This window comes from Phyllostomus discolor, chromosome 1 (assembly GCF_004126475.2).
Source record: "Phyllostomus discolor isolate MPI-MPIP mPhyDis1 chromosome 1, mPhyDis1.pri.v3, whole genome shotgun sequence".
Classification (NCBI taxonomy): Eukaryota; Metazoa; Chordata; class Mammalia; order Chiroptera; family Phyllostomidae; genus Phyllostomus; species Phyllostomus discolor.
The window spans coordinates 2,194,223-2,209,323 of NC_040903.2; the positions used below are offsets into that span (position 1 = coordinate 2,194,223).

Genomic DNA, 15,101 nt, shown 5'->3' on the forward strand with positions numbered 1-15,101 from the left:
GGGCGGTGCGGGCACAGCGAGGGCTCGGGTGGTCGAGGGCCCATGTCGGTTCAGAGGCAGGAGAACTCAGGGTCGGGGACTCGTGTGCCCAGCGAGGCCGCCGCGCCAGGCGGCCCCACCCCCACCCCCGCCGTTGGAGGTCTGGGCGGGAAAGGCTCGGAGCTGCCACGCCTGCTCGTCTGTCCCCTGAGTCTGGAGAGCGGACAGTTGTCCCAGCGGATGCACGACTTCTCGTGGTCCGGGACGACCTGCTGGCCTGTGGGGGGGGGGGGGGCAGGGGCGGTCGCCCTGGAACAGCACGCGGCGGGGGGCACGACCCCCCCAGCACAGACGAAATCCGAGTGTGACTTTTGAGCCCCCCAAACTGGACGACAGCCGTCCCTCGGCGTCCATGGGGGTGGGTTCTGGGATACTCCCTCCTCCCACCCCGTTGGTGCTCACGTCCCTCGTGTAAAACGGTGCGAGCACCTGGCACGGCCACCCGCTGCCGCTGCGGGCTCCCGGCCGAGGCCCGCACGCCCTGCTGCGGAGGGACCCAGGGACACGGAGGGCCGAGTGGGTGCTTGGTGAAAAGGCCCTCAGGCCAGCAGGCCCTTGCGTGGTCGGGCTCCTGCTGCCCGGGGCCAGCTGGGCCGCGTTTCAAAGGCCCCTCAGGGTGCCAGCGCAGACAGAGCAGGGGTTCGGGTGACGCTGCCCCCTGGGAGCCCTGACTTCGCCGAGCCCCTCCCGCGAGCCGGGCCCATGGGCCCCCCTCCCCCCTCCCCACGCAGCTTCGTGCTCACGGGCGTTCCACGAAGCGGTCAACACCCAGACTCGGGGTTCGCCTCCCGAGCTGGGTCAGGAGTGTTTTAGTGCCTTTTGATGAGGCTTTGTGGGCTCAAGGGTTTTGGGGGTCCCTGAAAGCCCGGGCCCACCCTGCCCCATCTGTGCCCCATCGGGGCTGGGCACGCAGTAGGTGCCAGGAGCACAGGAGGCCTACTGTGCACCCAGCCAGCGCCAGGCCCTGCCAGCCTGCCTGCCCGGGGTGGGGGGTGACGCCAGCACTGCAGGGAGGGAAGTGGGGGGGGGGGGCCGTGCCAGCAGCCCCGTCGAGGGCTGAGGGCAAAGCGCGGAGCTGCCCCTAGAGGAGGGGGAGCACGGGAGGGTCTTCCAGGCCAAGGGGCCCGTGGGTGCGGGGCCCCAGCCCGGGGCAGCGCCTGGGACGGCAGAGTGCACAGAGCTGGGACCCAGCAGCCGCCTCCCGCTCAGGGGCGCCGCCCTGGGGTCCCCGTGCTGGGCCTCCCTGTGGCGGTCCCGCCCTCTCCGCAGGGACGCACTCTGGCCCCACTGCGGTGGGTCCCTCGTTCACGGCGTGGGCCTGTCCCCAGGACGAATGCCACCGCTGTCAACGGGCTGCTCGGGCGGGTGGCTCCGGGGTCGGAGCGGGTGGCTCCGGGGTCGGGAGCGGCCTGGAGGCTGCTGGCGGTCGTGGGACTGGGCTCCCTGTGGGCCCGCCCTGTGGGCGGGGCCTCTCTCCACCAGTGGAGCCCAGCACGCCGCCCGCCCCGGGCACCGCGGTGGTGGCCTCGGGGCCTGGAGCCTCCGGGACTTGCTCCTTCCCCTGGGGACTGGGGCACTCTCTAAAGGACTCCCATCCTACCCCCTGCCCCTTTTTTTTTTTTGTGACAATACGGAATGAAAGGTGCGAAACACGAAGTAGTTAACACCAGCAAACCTTTTTAAAAAGTGGCCGGGGAGTGGGTCTAATCGTTCAGATCTTCCAGCAGGCACCCAGGGGCGCGCCTCCGTCCTCCCTGTCCCTCGGCCCCAGCCACGCAGGGAGCCCCGTGGACCTGTGGCTGCCACGGGCCCCTCCTCCAGGCTTCAGGGCTGGGAGGGCGCAGGAGGGGCCCCCTCCCTGAAGCAGAGGAGGGACCCCGATGGTTTTCTTTTGGAGGAGAGAGCTTTATTTTCTTTTTCTTTTCTTTTTTTTAAATTAACACCATCATATTTGTATTAAGATGTAATTTTTAAAATAGTTTTATTTATTTATTTTAAGAGAGAGAAGGGAGGGGGGAGAGAGAGAGAAAGAGAGAGAGAGAGAAACATCAATGTGGGGTTTCTGGGGGCCATGGCCTGCAACCCAGGCATGTGCCTTGACTGGGAATCGAACCTGCAACACTTTGGTTCTCAGCCTGCGCTCAATCCACTGAGCTACACCAGCCAGGGCCAGAGCTTTATTTTCAACATAAAAACAATTCGCTACGCTTGTAACACTCCAGGAAAAGATGCAGGAGAAGGGAAACATCCCTCAGAATCCCCCACCGGCCCAACCCCCCCCCCCCCCCCCCGGGAGTCCAGGAACCGCTTCCTGCTCTGGCGCCTCCCCTCCCCCCCGCACGCTGCCTGTGCTTCTGATGCCGCTGGACGTCTGCCTATTTCTTTAACCTTGACCGTTTTCCACACCCGTCCCTGGGGGGCCATCTGTCCCTTTAAACAGCTGCGTGGCAGTCCCCACGCTGGAGGGTCCCGAAGGCCAGGTGTGGCTGCCACTCGTGCGCCACTGGCTGAGCTCGGTCTCAGGGCACAGCTGTGTACAGGACGGGCTGGGGTGGCGCTGCGCCCTGAGAGAGGAGAGGAAGGTTCGGGGGTGGGGGGGGGCAGCGGGTGGGGCCAGGGCCAGGTCCCGGAAGGAAGGCTCCTCCGTCATGGGGTCCGGGCACGCCGTCCACCCTCTGCTGCGGTGCTGAGCCAAGCCTTGAGTCCCCGGGTGACAGCGGGTCCTGGGGTGGGGGGCGCCCGCCAGTGGAGCCCCAGCCTCAGAGACCTGGTCGGACGGGGGAGGCAGTCAGCTGTGACCCCGAGGGGGCATGCGATGAACTGCTGATGTAAGGGCTCCAAGGGGAGGCAGGTGGGCCCGTAAGTGGCTAGAAGCGGTCAGAATGAACTGGGTGCGGCCAGTGTGCCCGCATGTGTGGATGTGAGCCGAGGGACGGAGGGTGGACCAGAGCTGCAGGAAGAGCAACAGCTCGTGCAAAGGCCCGGGGGCAGGGGGAAGCGAGGCCTGTTCGAGGAGCGGGCCGAGGTGGCTGCACGGGAGCAGGGGACGCTGAGGACAGGGCAGGCCTTGCAGGGCCCTGGGGCCTGGTGAGCAGCTCGGCTTCTGCCCAGGAGCAGTGGCTCTGCAGGGGGACACTCGAGGATTCGGTTTGCAGTTTGAAGCCACTCCAGGCGCTGCGCCGTGAGGCCAGGCCGGCTGTGTGCGTGTGGAGAGCTGTTTAGCGAGCAGTCGGGCCCTCCGAGCGAGACCCGGCGGACAGTGCCGGCAGCGTGGAGGCGGGAGGCAGGTGGCTTCGGGCGGTGTTTGGGGCTCCAGGCGGCGGGCCTCAGTGGCGGCAAGCGTGCCGTGGAGGGCCGTGGCTCCAGGCCGTCGGGATGGGGTGGCAGGTGGAGGGGCCGCTGGGCGGAGGGTGACGAGCCAGGACTCTGGCGATGGTTGGCGCTCTGGCCCCCGAGGCCCCGCCGAGGGATCCCGGGACACGCAGGCAGGCGGAGGGATAGGCACCTGGAGGCCCCCGGCAGCACCTAGTGGGTGCTCGGTGCGTGCGGGTGACTTACCGAGGTGGTGTGGCAGTCCTCTGCCACTCTGGAAGGGTGGCCCCGAGGGAAGTGGGCAGATGAATCGTGCGGTCCTGACGGGCAGAGCGGGACCAGCAGGCCGGCTTCCCGGGGGGGGGGGGGGCCCTGAGGCCCAAGACCCATGGTTTCTGTCTAGCTGGTCTGGGCCCCGGCCCCCCCTCACCCCCAGGGTCCCATGCCTGGGAGTCCCTCAGAAGCCCCCTCCGCCGGGCAGTAACTCTGAGGGGCCACGGTGCCAGGGGCTCCCCGTGTGAGGGAAAGGAGCTTACCTGTCCCCGGGAAAACTCAGGTGTCCTCTTGTCTGAGGCCACTCCCTACCCACTTCTGCCTGTCACCGGCCGAACCATGTCACCCCTGCGGCCATGTGCCAGCCTCTCGACGTCCGGGTGGTGTCCTGGTGGAAGCAGCCGCTCAGGGCCGGGATGACCTGGTGTGGACCCAGGCCCTGTAACGTCCAGCTGCGTGCCTGTGGGCAGGTGGCGCGGCCACCCTGAGCCCGACTCCGCCCCGCCCGATGGCACTGCGCGGCTGTGCTGCCCAGCGGTGCGGGCGACGATTCGGTTGCTGGGCAGCAGGCACCGGCACCAACCCTGCGCAGTGCGCACACAGTTCGGTGATTCCGTCCCGGCTGTGCCCACGTTCCCAGCCTGAGAGGGAACACGCAGGTGACACTGGATCAGAGAAAGCTCCCCGTGGGGACAGGGCTGGGGGAGGGCCGAGCGCCGCGCCTGCTGAGGGCTGCATGAACAGACGTGGCGACAGCCGCGAGGCTCGGCCACCCGGAGGGGAGTGGCTCCCTCCTCGACACGCAGCGCCGGCAGCCAGTGGGACCCAGAGGCTCTATCGCATCTGGTTTGGTGCACAGACACTTGTCCGGCCCCACGGCGGGTGCGCATGGGGCTCTCACACCTGACGTGGTGGCTGCAGACGGGCCGGGGAGGCGGAGGGGCTGGAGGACCTTCCTGGGCCCACAGCCCCCGAGGGGCGGAGCCGGGACCCCAGCGGAGGGGTCGCCCAGAGCCGCCTGGTGTGCTGCCCTCCCAGACTGATGGCGCTCTGCGAAAGGAGTTCCGAGCACCTCCTCCGCGCCTCCGCCCCCCAGCGCACGCGTGCGGACGCTCTGTGCCCTAAGTGGGGTCCTCCGCAGAAAGGGGACCAACAGGAGGCAGGCAGGGAGACAGACGGACAGAGACCTTTATTGGAGGGGTCGGCGCACGGAACTGTGGGGGCCGGCTCGTCTGAGGTCCGCAGGACTGGCCGGCGGGGGTGGTCGGGCAGGAGCCGATGCTCTGAGGCCTCCGTGGTCGGCTGGGCTCGCATGCAGTGTGACCAGAAGGACAGCAGAGGGCGCCATGGGGAGGGTCTCCCTGTCCGCTCTGCGGCCTGGGGGCACCGTCCCTGGGAGTCACTGGAGGGTCCTCGTGGATTCGGCAGCCCGGGCCTTTCTGTCTGAGCACTAGGGGGAACAGGGCTGGCTGCAGAAAGGGGGGTGCCCTGTCCTGGCCGCTAGGCCCTGAGTCCTGAGCGGTGAGAGCCCGAGTCCGGAACGTGCCTGAGAGGGAAGGGCTCGCAGGGACAGGGGAATGGCTGTGTTTACTCACCCGACCGACCGGTCCTCTGAGAACCTGACAGACACGGGTGATGGCACCGGGTCCCGGTGGTGCTGCACGTGTCCATCTGAAAGATGGGTGGGCACTGGCGCCCACGGCCCCAGGGGCCCAAGAGGTCGGTGGTGGTTCAGCACGGCGAGGCATGGCAGGGCTCTGGGGCCTGAGTGGCTAGGGCAATCTAGGAGGGCCCCCTGGAGGAGGGGGCATTTGAGCTAGGACCTATGGGAGGAGGAGGAGCCACTGTGTGGGGGGGGGGGGGTGGGAGGTGGAGGGAAGAGCGCTGCAGGCCCTGGGGTGGCAAAGAGCCTGGAATGTTCCAGAAACCATGGATGGCAGAGGTCTGGCACCTCGCCCTGCGTTCCCTTTGTTGTTCGCCGGTGTTCCTTTGATGAGCTCTTGCCGGGGGCCAGAGGTCAGCCATCAGTGCGTCCTGTTTTCAGAAAACCTTAGGCGTTTGGTCCAGGTCGCACGGCAAAGCCGGAGATTTGTTTGTCCGGGTCACGGGGCGTCTCCTCTGCCAAGCCTTCCTAGGTCACCCCCGGTCCCTCCAGGGGGCTCACCTGCTTCCTGACCTGCGGTTGCAGGTCATGGGGAGTGGGGGGCTCTGGGGGGTGAGGGCAGCCTGGTCTGGCTGATGGCAGGGCCCCCGGCCTGGCACCCACAGGTGAGCGGCTCCCCTGCAATGGCACCACGCCATGGGCCTCCTGCCCGCCATTTCGGGAAGGAACTGGGCTGTGCCTGGGGTGAGGGGGGTGCCTGGGGTGAGGGGGCCGCCCCCTCCTGGGGAGCCGCCAGGAGGCAGGCTCAGGGGAGTTGGCCCATCTGTGCATGGCCCCGTCCTGCCAGCTATGGATGGGGGAGGGGTGTGGCTCTGAGGGGTGTGGCCAGCGTCTCAGCCCCCACGAGCAGGCCGGCCACCCCTTCTCGCCTGGAAGGCAGGCGACCTCAGCCCGTGGGGCAGGATCTCTGGAGCCCACAGGTCCCTTCTCCCTGACCCTCCTCCAGCTCTCCACACCCTCAGGCAACGAGGAGGCAGGAGGAGGCAGGGCGGGGTACGTGCCAGCCCCAGGGTTGGCCCTTACTCAGCCTGAGCACTCCCAAACCCGCGTCCCTCCACTGCCCAGGGGCGTGGGGCAAAGCCAGGTCCCCGTGCCCCTCGGCCTGCATTGGTAGGGTTCAGGGCCTGCTGAGCCTCACATCTAACAGGCACCCCAGGTAACCGGGACAGGCCTGCAGGGCCGGGATCCCATGGGGCCTCCCCTCCCTCCCTCCGGGTCCCACCCTGCCTTCCCAGCAATGGGGTGGCTCCTGTGGGGGAGCTCCCGTGTGCATCAGGAGTGTGGGGTCAGGCGGGGCCAGGAGCCGGGAGCAGCCTCCTCCGCAGGGCACGGGTCTCCTCCACAGCTGGCCTGGCCCGTCGCTGTCACCCCCTCGGGAGCAGAAACAGACAGAGCCGGCCTGCGGGGCTTCGGAGGCCCAGCCCTGCCTCCTTGTGGGGGGGTGGGGGGCACCCACCTGGCTACTTCCCGGCACCAGACCGCCGGCTTTTCTCTTATCTGGGTCTTTCAACGGCCCCCAGCCACCCCACAGGGACCTGTGTCCCTGGCCTGTCGTGGGCCCCCAATCAATATTCGCTGAACACCAGTGGGAACGTCTTCCTCTCCCACACCCGACTGAGTGTCCCACCGTCACGGGGAGGCCTGTGCCTGGGTACCCGGACGTGGTGCTGCGGTCTGCCGTGACAATTCTGAGTGTCTTCGCACTGGGCGTGGGGGCCTCAGCCACCCAGAACCCCCAGGGCGAATGGCTCATCGCTGGCAAGCTCCAGCATTCCACCTCCCGTGGGCAAGTTCAAGATCGCACGCAGCCAGCGGCAGCTGACGGGCCCTTCCTGGCAGAGACTCGCTTGATGCGGGCGGGGCGGGGGGGCGAGGTCTGTGTCCTTGCAACTCTGCGTCTGTGTGCGCACGCGTGTGTCTGTCACTCTGAGTGTGTCCGTGGGCCTCTCTCCGCGGCTGTTTCTGTGTGTGTGGGTGTGGGTGGGTGGGTGCACTTTCTTCACTGTCACACCAGCCTTTAGTGTGGCTGGTCTTTTTGCAAAGTCCAGAAAACCATACCTTTTTGTGCAAGAATTGGTTTTTATTTTTTTTTTTAATTTTTAAAGATTTTACTGATTTACTTTTAGACAAAGGGAAGGGACACAGAGAGGGAGAGAGACATCAATGTGTGGTTGCCTCTCACATGCCCCCTACTGGAGACCTGGACCGCAACCCAGGCCTGTGCCCTGACTGGGGTTCGAACCAGCAACCCTTTGCTTTGCAGGCCCTCACTCGGTCCACTGAGCCCCACCAGCCAGGGTGAGAATTGGTTTCTTTATTGTAAAATCCACATAAACAAAATGAGGCATTTTAGCTATTTTAAGGTGTGCGGTTCGGTGACACCGAGCATGCCCACAGCACTGTGCGGCCACCACCTCTATCTAGTCTCCGAACGCTTCCGTCTCCCCCAGCGGGAACCCCGTACCCCTCAGGCAGGTACCCCCACCGCACCCTTAGCCCCTGGCAACCACGCGTCTGGTCTGGGTCCCCTATGGGTGCGCCTGCCCTGACGTTCCGGAGGAGCGGCCTGAGAGGAGACGGGCGGCCGTCCGTGCCCACCTCTGTCACGCAGCCTCATGTTTCCCGCGCTCATCCACGCCGTGGCAGGTGTCGGAACGTCACTGCCCGTCTGGCTCACCCACGCGTCCTTTGCCAGACAGCTGGGCGGTCTGGGCTCCTGCAACTAGGGCTGCCGCGCACACGGATGTGCAGGCGTGCGCCTCAGTCCAGCCTACAGTTCTCCTCGGTCTACCGGGACAGGAATTGTCGGTGGAAATTCCAGAGTGCTTTCCACACGGCTACACAGAGCCACACTTTTTAAGTAGAGGCAGAAGGGGATTCGAACCAGGTTCCCTGGGGGCTAGAGCCCAACCCCTTCCTGCCGAGGACCACCCCCAGCTTCCTCTCTGTCTTTCCACGCTGCTGGCGGAAAGCCTCGCTCTCCTGGGGAAGCTCCATGGGGAGCAGGGGGAGGGGTATGGCCGGCGCTCGGGCGGGGAGGCCGTGAGCAACAAGACAGGTGTGCGGGGCCGGGAAGGGAGAGGCCGGACCGCAGGGGCGGTGGGGGACGCTCCCACGGGCTGCCCTGACCATCTCAGCGGCTGACACCCACTGTCCGTGGCCAGGGCCAGTCCTGAGTGAGCCAGGGCGAACCGCGTTGACTCACTCACCCCTGCAAGTCCAGGAGGGGGCACGGGGGCCACCTCCTCATCCAGGGGAGCAGACTATGGCTCCGGAGGCCGGCTGGTGCCCGCGCCCTTGACCACCACTCGGTGCAGCCGTCCGAGGGTCCCCAGACCAGGAGCGGGGTTCAGAGGGACACACACCGCTGCTCACACAGCCGAGGCTGGGGCGGGGAACCAGGCTCGGAACGCAGGCCCTCTCCCTGGCTCTCTGGCCCACTTCCACGCCTGGCTTCCTCGTCAGTAAAATGGGCCACCAGAACGGCCCGCCCCTCCTCTCGGGGCGGGGGGGGCACCACGACAATTAAGTATGGGGGGGGAGCATGCAAGCAAACCCACAGAACCTCAGGTGTTGGCAGGCAGGTGGGAGCCCTGGCCCCGGGCATGCTTGGACTCCCATTTGCATGCGGGACGGGTGTGTAGGCATCACTGAGGGTCCCTACCCGAGTCTCTCTCCCCTGGGCTTGCTTGCTCTGGCACCTGCGGAGTGGGGACGAGGGGGGCGCACAGGGCACCAGCGGGACCCGAGGCCCCAGCTGCTGAGGGTGGCCACCAGACCCTCACCGCGGTCCCGCCTCTGGTCGCTCAGCGGCATGTCGCAGAGTTGCTAACCACTCCCCTCTGGTGTCCCCCCACTTTTTTTTAAAGAGACACTTGTCGCCCGAGGAGTTCCAGGAAGTGTTTGGGATGAGCGTGGAGGAGTTCGACCGCCTGGCCCTCTGGAAGCGGAACGACCTGAAGAAGAAGGCCTTGCTGTTCTGACGGCCGCCCGGCTCTGACCCAGCACGGGGGCGGGGCGGGGTGCGGGCGCCGCGGGAACCACGCACAGCCCTCCTGTCGCACTGGCGCTGGCTTCTCTGTGTCCACCCGGCGGGCGGGTGGGGCGCCAGGGGGGAGGGGCCGGAGGTGGGGTGCGAGTGGGTCCCACCCCACGTTCACGGGCAGCTCTCCCGCTGCCTGGTCACGATTTAGGGCCCAGGCGCCTGGCTTTGTCCCGCCCCTTCCCACTGTGCTTGACACCAGGGCGGCTGTCCCAGGGGACGGGGGACGTTCAGACAACCACAGCCGCCTCCCTAGGCCTTTGGAGCACAGAGGTGACTGGGACTTGAGATTTGAGTGGCAGGCACTGACACAATCATTGGTGGGGGGCGCAGGGCTCCCCGTGTCCCTGGCCCCGCCCACCGGCCCCTCCCAGCCCCAGAGGCGTGGCCTCCCCAGCGGCCCTGCAGCCCAGTGCGCCCGGGGCTGCGCAGAGCGTGGGGCGCACACGTTTTGCGGCTGTATGTGACCGAGTCTCCTCCTGGGGACGAACGTCACCCTGGCAGGGTACCTCCCCCCTCTGGGGCCCTCTGTGCACTGTGTCCTTCTGTCACGCCCGCCCCTAGATGCCTACATGATACCTTTGACGTAACACAAAAGTTTTATTTTGTTAAGAAGTATAGCCTACTGAAGCGTCAGACGACACATAGAAAGAGTTTAGTTTTCCAGTCCCGCCGAGGGAGTGCTTCCGCCTTACGCCCCGCTCGCCCCGCGCCGACGTGCGTGGTCTCCATTCCTGGCGCGCTCCTTGGGCGCGGGGCTCCTGCCCGGTTTCCGTTCGCGTTCTTTCCTTCATGCTGGCCACGCCGGTGCCCCGACCGGCAGGCCCTCCCCCGAGTGCCGTCTGCGCGAACGAGCGAAGTGGGGACCCACGGGGGTTTCCTCGCGGCGGCCTTCCCAGTCTTGGAGAGGAGGAGGCTGTGCCAACGTGCCGGAACCCAGGGTGTCCACGTGCCCAGCCTCCCGCGCGCCCCACGTGGCTTTAGGTGACGCAGCCAGACTGTCCCGCCTCCCCACAGCGGAACACAAACCTGCGGCCCCAGGAATGGTGCCGCGGGGGCAGCCGGTCCTGAGACAGACACGGGCCCCTGGGGACAGACGATGGGACAGCCCTCCGTGCTCCGCGAGGCCGGCGGTGCGCCCTGACCGACGGGCGCTGGGTCTGCCCCTCGGGGTAGGTCAGGCTGTGGTGCCCGGGGCGCGGTGTTTGCGACGCGCGTTGAGTGGCTTCCGGAAACCAGAAGGGGGTCCCCCACGTCTGTCCCCGGTGTCCTGTGCGGCCGTGTCTCAGTGGGTCCCGGACGTCCCCGCCTATGAGTCGGCGTTACCCCGCTTCCTCCCGGCCCTGCGACACGCCCACGTCCCGCTGCGCATCCGGCTTCTCGCCAGCCCGGCTTGGCCAGGGAGGGGAAATCTCAGCACCTAGCGCGCTTCCTTCCGTGTAGCAGCCTGAGCCCGAGCAACTGGAAACCCCCGTTTTCCGCTTAGCGCAACATCCTGTCGGACCAGGCCAGCCTGGAAAAATAAAGGACGGTGTACTGTAACCTGTGGACGTGCAGCGCTGCTCCTTAGACGCATGCGCCGTTTCTGACGGGCCGGGCCCCTTCTGCGGACGGTGTGCGGGGGGAGGGCCCACCCCGCCTGGGGAGCTGGTGCTGGGTGCCAGCACAGAGCAGGCGATGCTGTTCGGGGCTGGACCCGAACCCTAGCCCTAGCCCTAACCCTAACCCCTAACCCCTGACCCTGACCCTGACCCTAACCCTAACCCTGACCCCCAAACAGCAACGCCACAGGCCCGGGACCCTGCTTGCTCCGGAGCGCGCCTCGGCCAGGCTCCCGGTGCCGACGGCAGAGAGCTGACACCTGCCCCCGTCAGGCTGGGGGGGTCGAGCAGCCAACGGTGCCAAGGCTGCCCCCTGCCCGAGGGACAGGGCCCCAAGGAGGCCCCAAATGCTCCCGGAAATGCTCAGGGAGGCTCTCAGAGAAGGGGCTGCCCAAACAAATTCATCACGTTAGCTCAGAAGTGACACGTGCCACCTTTAGGCCAGCCTATTGGCCGGCACCGGTCCCATGGCCCCGCCCAACTGCAGAGGAGTCTGGGAAGCCTGGCCCCCGTGGGACCCAGAAGGAGAGAAGGCCGGCACCGCTGGGGGGCGGTCTCAGTTCTGCCGCCGAGGCTCTGCCTAGTCCCCACGCTCAACTCCCAGGGCCTTCGGTGGCTTGTGTAGGAACTGTCTGGGGCCCCAGCCGCCCTGGTTACCCCCCTCGGCAGGTGAGCTGCCCCTGCGCAGGGATGGGGCCAAGGACAGCCCCAGAGCCCCCTGCGGAGCAGACCCCCTGGGAGCCCCGTGCGGTGGCTCCGCCCCCAGAGATGCCTGGCTCTGTGCAGAGGTGCCCACCCGACCAGACACGCAGGGAGTGGACAGGGAGGTAGGGGAGCCAGCACAGGCCAGGGTACAGGGAGGGGGCGGAGCGAGGGGGTCGGATGAGGAGGAGGGTGTCCCGATGAGAGCCCTTCAGGCGAATTCAGCGGTGAAGGGGCCCCGGCCTCCCTGGTGACCGCCAGAGGCTGCCAGGCTAGGCTGACCTGGGTTTCATGAATAACAGAAATGCCCTTCTCTTGACAACCCCGTGAGATTATCTGATTCATTCAACAAACGCTGAGTGCCCACCATGTGCCAGGCAGTCTTCTGGGGTCTCAGGACACAACAGTGAATAGGACAGGTGAAGATCTGGAATGTATCTTCTTTTGGGGGGGTGGGAAGAGCAGACAGACCGTGCATGTGTCAGGGAAGGATAAACTCAGGCAAAAGCTTTCAACAGGACACGGGGAGAGAGGGACAACAGAGGGCGCTGTTGGATACAGGTGACCCTGAGTCAATCCCGGGGGGAGGGGAAGTTCCTTCTTCCTCAGTGACAGGAAGGAAGGAGAAGAGGAAGGCTGGGGTGCTGCTTAGTTTGTGGCAGAAACACATGCAGCCTAAAAGCAAGGTCTGGACGACTGGCTTCAACCCGGAATGGCTTCCGGAGAAACAACGATTGCGCAGGCTGTGGAGCCTGGTGCCACGTGGGTGCCCACAGGTAAGTGTGAGTCATACATACGTGCCCTGCCCAGAGGAGCGCGCTGTGTGTGTCAGGGGACAGACAGACCTGGGAACTGACCGTGATGGTGCAGGTGTGGAGTGTGACAACACAGGGCAGGCTGTCCGGGCTGCAGTGACGTGGCGGAGGACGCAAGGATGTCGTCCCGGGAGACGAGGCAGCTTTGCCAGGACATGACACTCGAGCCGTCCCGAGGAGGAGTTGGCCAGGAGGAGCGGAGCAGGGAAGAAACCCCTACTCGGGCGCACTGCGTGCCGGGCCACGGATGCGCGCTGGCTCGTTTAATTCTCAGGAACGTCCAGCGCGGTTGGTGCCGTCCACGTCTCACCGCGGAGGCTCCCGAGCTCGGAGAAGCTAGGAGCTGGGGTTTAGAAGATGGTGGGCTTTACGGTCAAACTTAGGCTGCCTCCAAGACAGCTCACGGGCGTGGGGCCCGACAGGCCGGTGTCTGCCAAGGCGGGCAGGGCAGAGGCGCGACTCGGCGGTGCCGGCCAGAAGCGGCCCGTTCCCCGCCTGCCCCGTGCTCGGAGCAGACTGGACACGGAGCCTGAAGCGGCGATGGACTGACGGCTTTTTTTTCCTTTCAACATTATAAGACTGTTGTCTCATGGCCTTTTGACTTCCGTTTTCTTCTGTTAAGAATTCACCTGTAATTCTTGTTGCAGTTTCCCAGAATATGATGTTTGTTGTCTATGGCTGATTTTAAGATTAAAAAAAAAAATCATTGGCCCTGGCTGGCGTAGCTCAGTGGATTGAGTGCGGGCTGCGAACCAAAGTGTCGCAGGTTCGATTCCCAGCCAGGGCACATGCCTGGGTTGCAGGCCACGACCCCCAGCAACCGCACATTGATGTTTCTCTCTCTCTCTCTCTTTCTCCCTCCCTTCCCTCTCTAAAAATAAATAAATAAAATCTTTAAAAAAAATCATTGGTTGTCACTGGTGTGGTTGGCTGCCTCTGAGATGCCCCCCGGGGTCCCCTTGTCCTGGTCCCCCCACCCTGCCGGGGTCCCCTCCCCTGGAGTGGGGGCATGTGCTCTGACTTGCCCCTGGCAGAAGGCAGGGACAGTGATGGGATGTGGCTTCCAGTATCGGGGTACAGAAAACCGTGGCTCCCCGCCAGGTGCTCCCGCTCCCTCACTCTGCTGAGAGGTACCCTGCGTAGGCTTCCCCCAGGGGGCCACACGGGGGACCCTGGCCCCTGATGGTCCCAGGCAGGCCTTCCCAGGAGCTCCCCTCCCACCCACAGTTCGACGGCAGCCCAGAGAGACCCGGAGCCAGAGCGCCCAGTTGAGCAGTGAGATAACAGAGACAGCGGTAGGGCAGCTGTAAGATACGCCGTTCTAAGCCGTCAGGGTCGTGGGTGGTTTGTCACAGAGCGGTGGGTGCCGCCTGCGGCAGGCCTGTGGGCTGCCGTAGCATCTGTGAGTGGCGTCAGATCCCGCATGGGGCCCGGGTCTCCCTCGGGTTCCCCGCTGCCGTGGGTGCCGCGCTCCCTCCGGGCCCCAGGGTCTAGGAAGGCTGTTAAAAGTGCTGTGCAAATGCAGCTTACCAGGGAGCATAAGCAGCTTATAATTTATTTGTTTCCTCAACAGACATGTTACTGGAGGTGTCTGGGAAGAGGTCTCGGGGTCCCTGAGCCACCAGCTTCCCCTTCACAGTACCGGACGAGGGCGGGAACTTCCACGGAGAACGCTGGGCCCACGCTTTGAACAATGCGCCCTAGCTGGTCTCCCCGGGCGTGAACGCTCTGCACCAGCCGGGCTGTGCCGGTCCTCGAGGTTTGGGCTTGTTATCTGGGGTTACACAAGGCCCCCGAATTTCAGTTTCATGATGAGAAATGAGTTCTGATCGGAGCTGGGGCAGCGCTGGATGAGCACCGGTGAGGGAGTCGTGTCGGGCTGATCTTACTAATCCACAGATATTTGGTGAATGTCTATGTACTTCGTTAGGAGTTCTGTAAGCCACATTAGAAACATTGACTAATGGCGGCTTAAACAAATAAAGGGTTTGTTTTTTTCGACCTAGTGGAGACTCTGGAGGTAGGTGATTGGTAGAATCTTGATTCAGTGGCTCAAGAGTGCAGGAGTCGGAATCTCTCCGATTCTGACTCTGCGCATGGCTGTGAGGTGGCTGCTGCAGCTCCGGACATCACATGAGTGTTCCAAGGCGGGAATTCCTGGTGCTGAGAAAAAGCAGTATTAGCTGAGTCTACGCCCTTCCCCAGAGAGCAAGCTGTTCCCCAGAAACCAGTGGTGTGCTGGTTGGTCTTCAATTGCCCGCCTCCTGGAAGACGGGTGGAAGAAGGACAGTCCTGATTTGTAGCGGCGCCAATTGCTGTGGTATAAATTCTCCCACGACGTCCGATTTCCAGCTACAGACATGGCGGTGCTGGCTGCGTGCAGGGGAAGAGACACCAGCTGCACACCGTCTTCCAGCACATCCATCCTACAGTTACAGGGGATGCGGAGTTCTTCAAAGCACGCACCATTGTCAGCTGTCGTAAAATAATTAGGAAGTAATTTTGAGTGTTATCTTTGTTTTTAATATAACTTTTCATCATACGTTTATATAATTTCATTGTTAAGTAGTGACCAATTGTGTTTAACAACTGGCTGGCAGAATTCCTGAACAATAAACACGGGGCCCTTGTGGTCTGGGCCAAACGGCTCCCGG

General features: G+C 64.6%; 1 protein-coding gene across 15 annotated transcripts in view; it reads left to right on the plus strand.

The window, feature by feature from the left end:
- The window catches only part of ABLIM2 (actin binding LIM protein family member 2), an 88,627-nt gene extending 77,758 nt beyond the window's left edge, over positions 1-10,869 (plus strand). For all 15 annotated transcript variants that reach the window (XM_036018397.1, XM_036018394.1, XM_036018420.1 and 12 more), the window contains one exon: positions 9,157-10,869. In XM_036018397.1, the coding sequence (XP_035874290.1) occupies positions 9,157-9,270 (114 nt within the window). In that variant the 3' untranslated portion in view covers positions 9,271-10,869. The remainder of the gene's footprint in view (positions 1-9,156) is intronic.
- Positions 10,870-15,101: the final 4,232 nt, after the last annotated feature.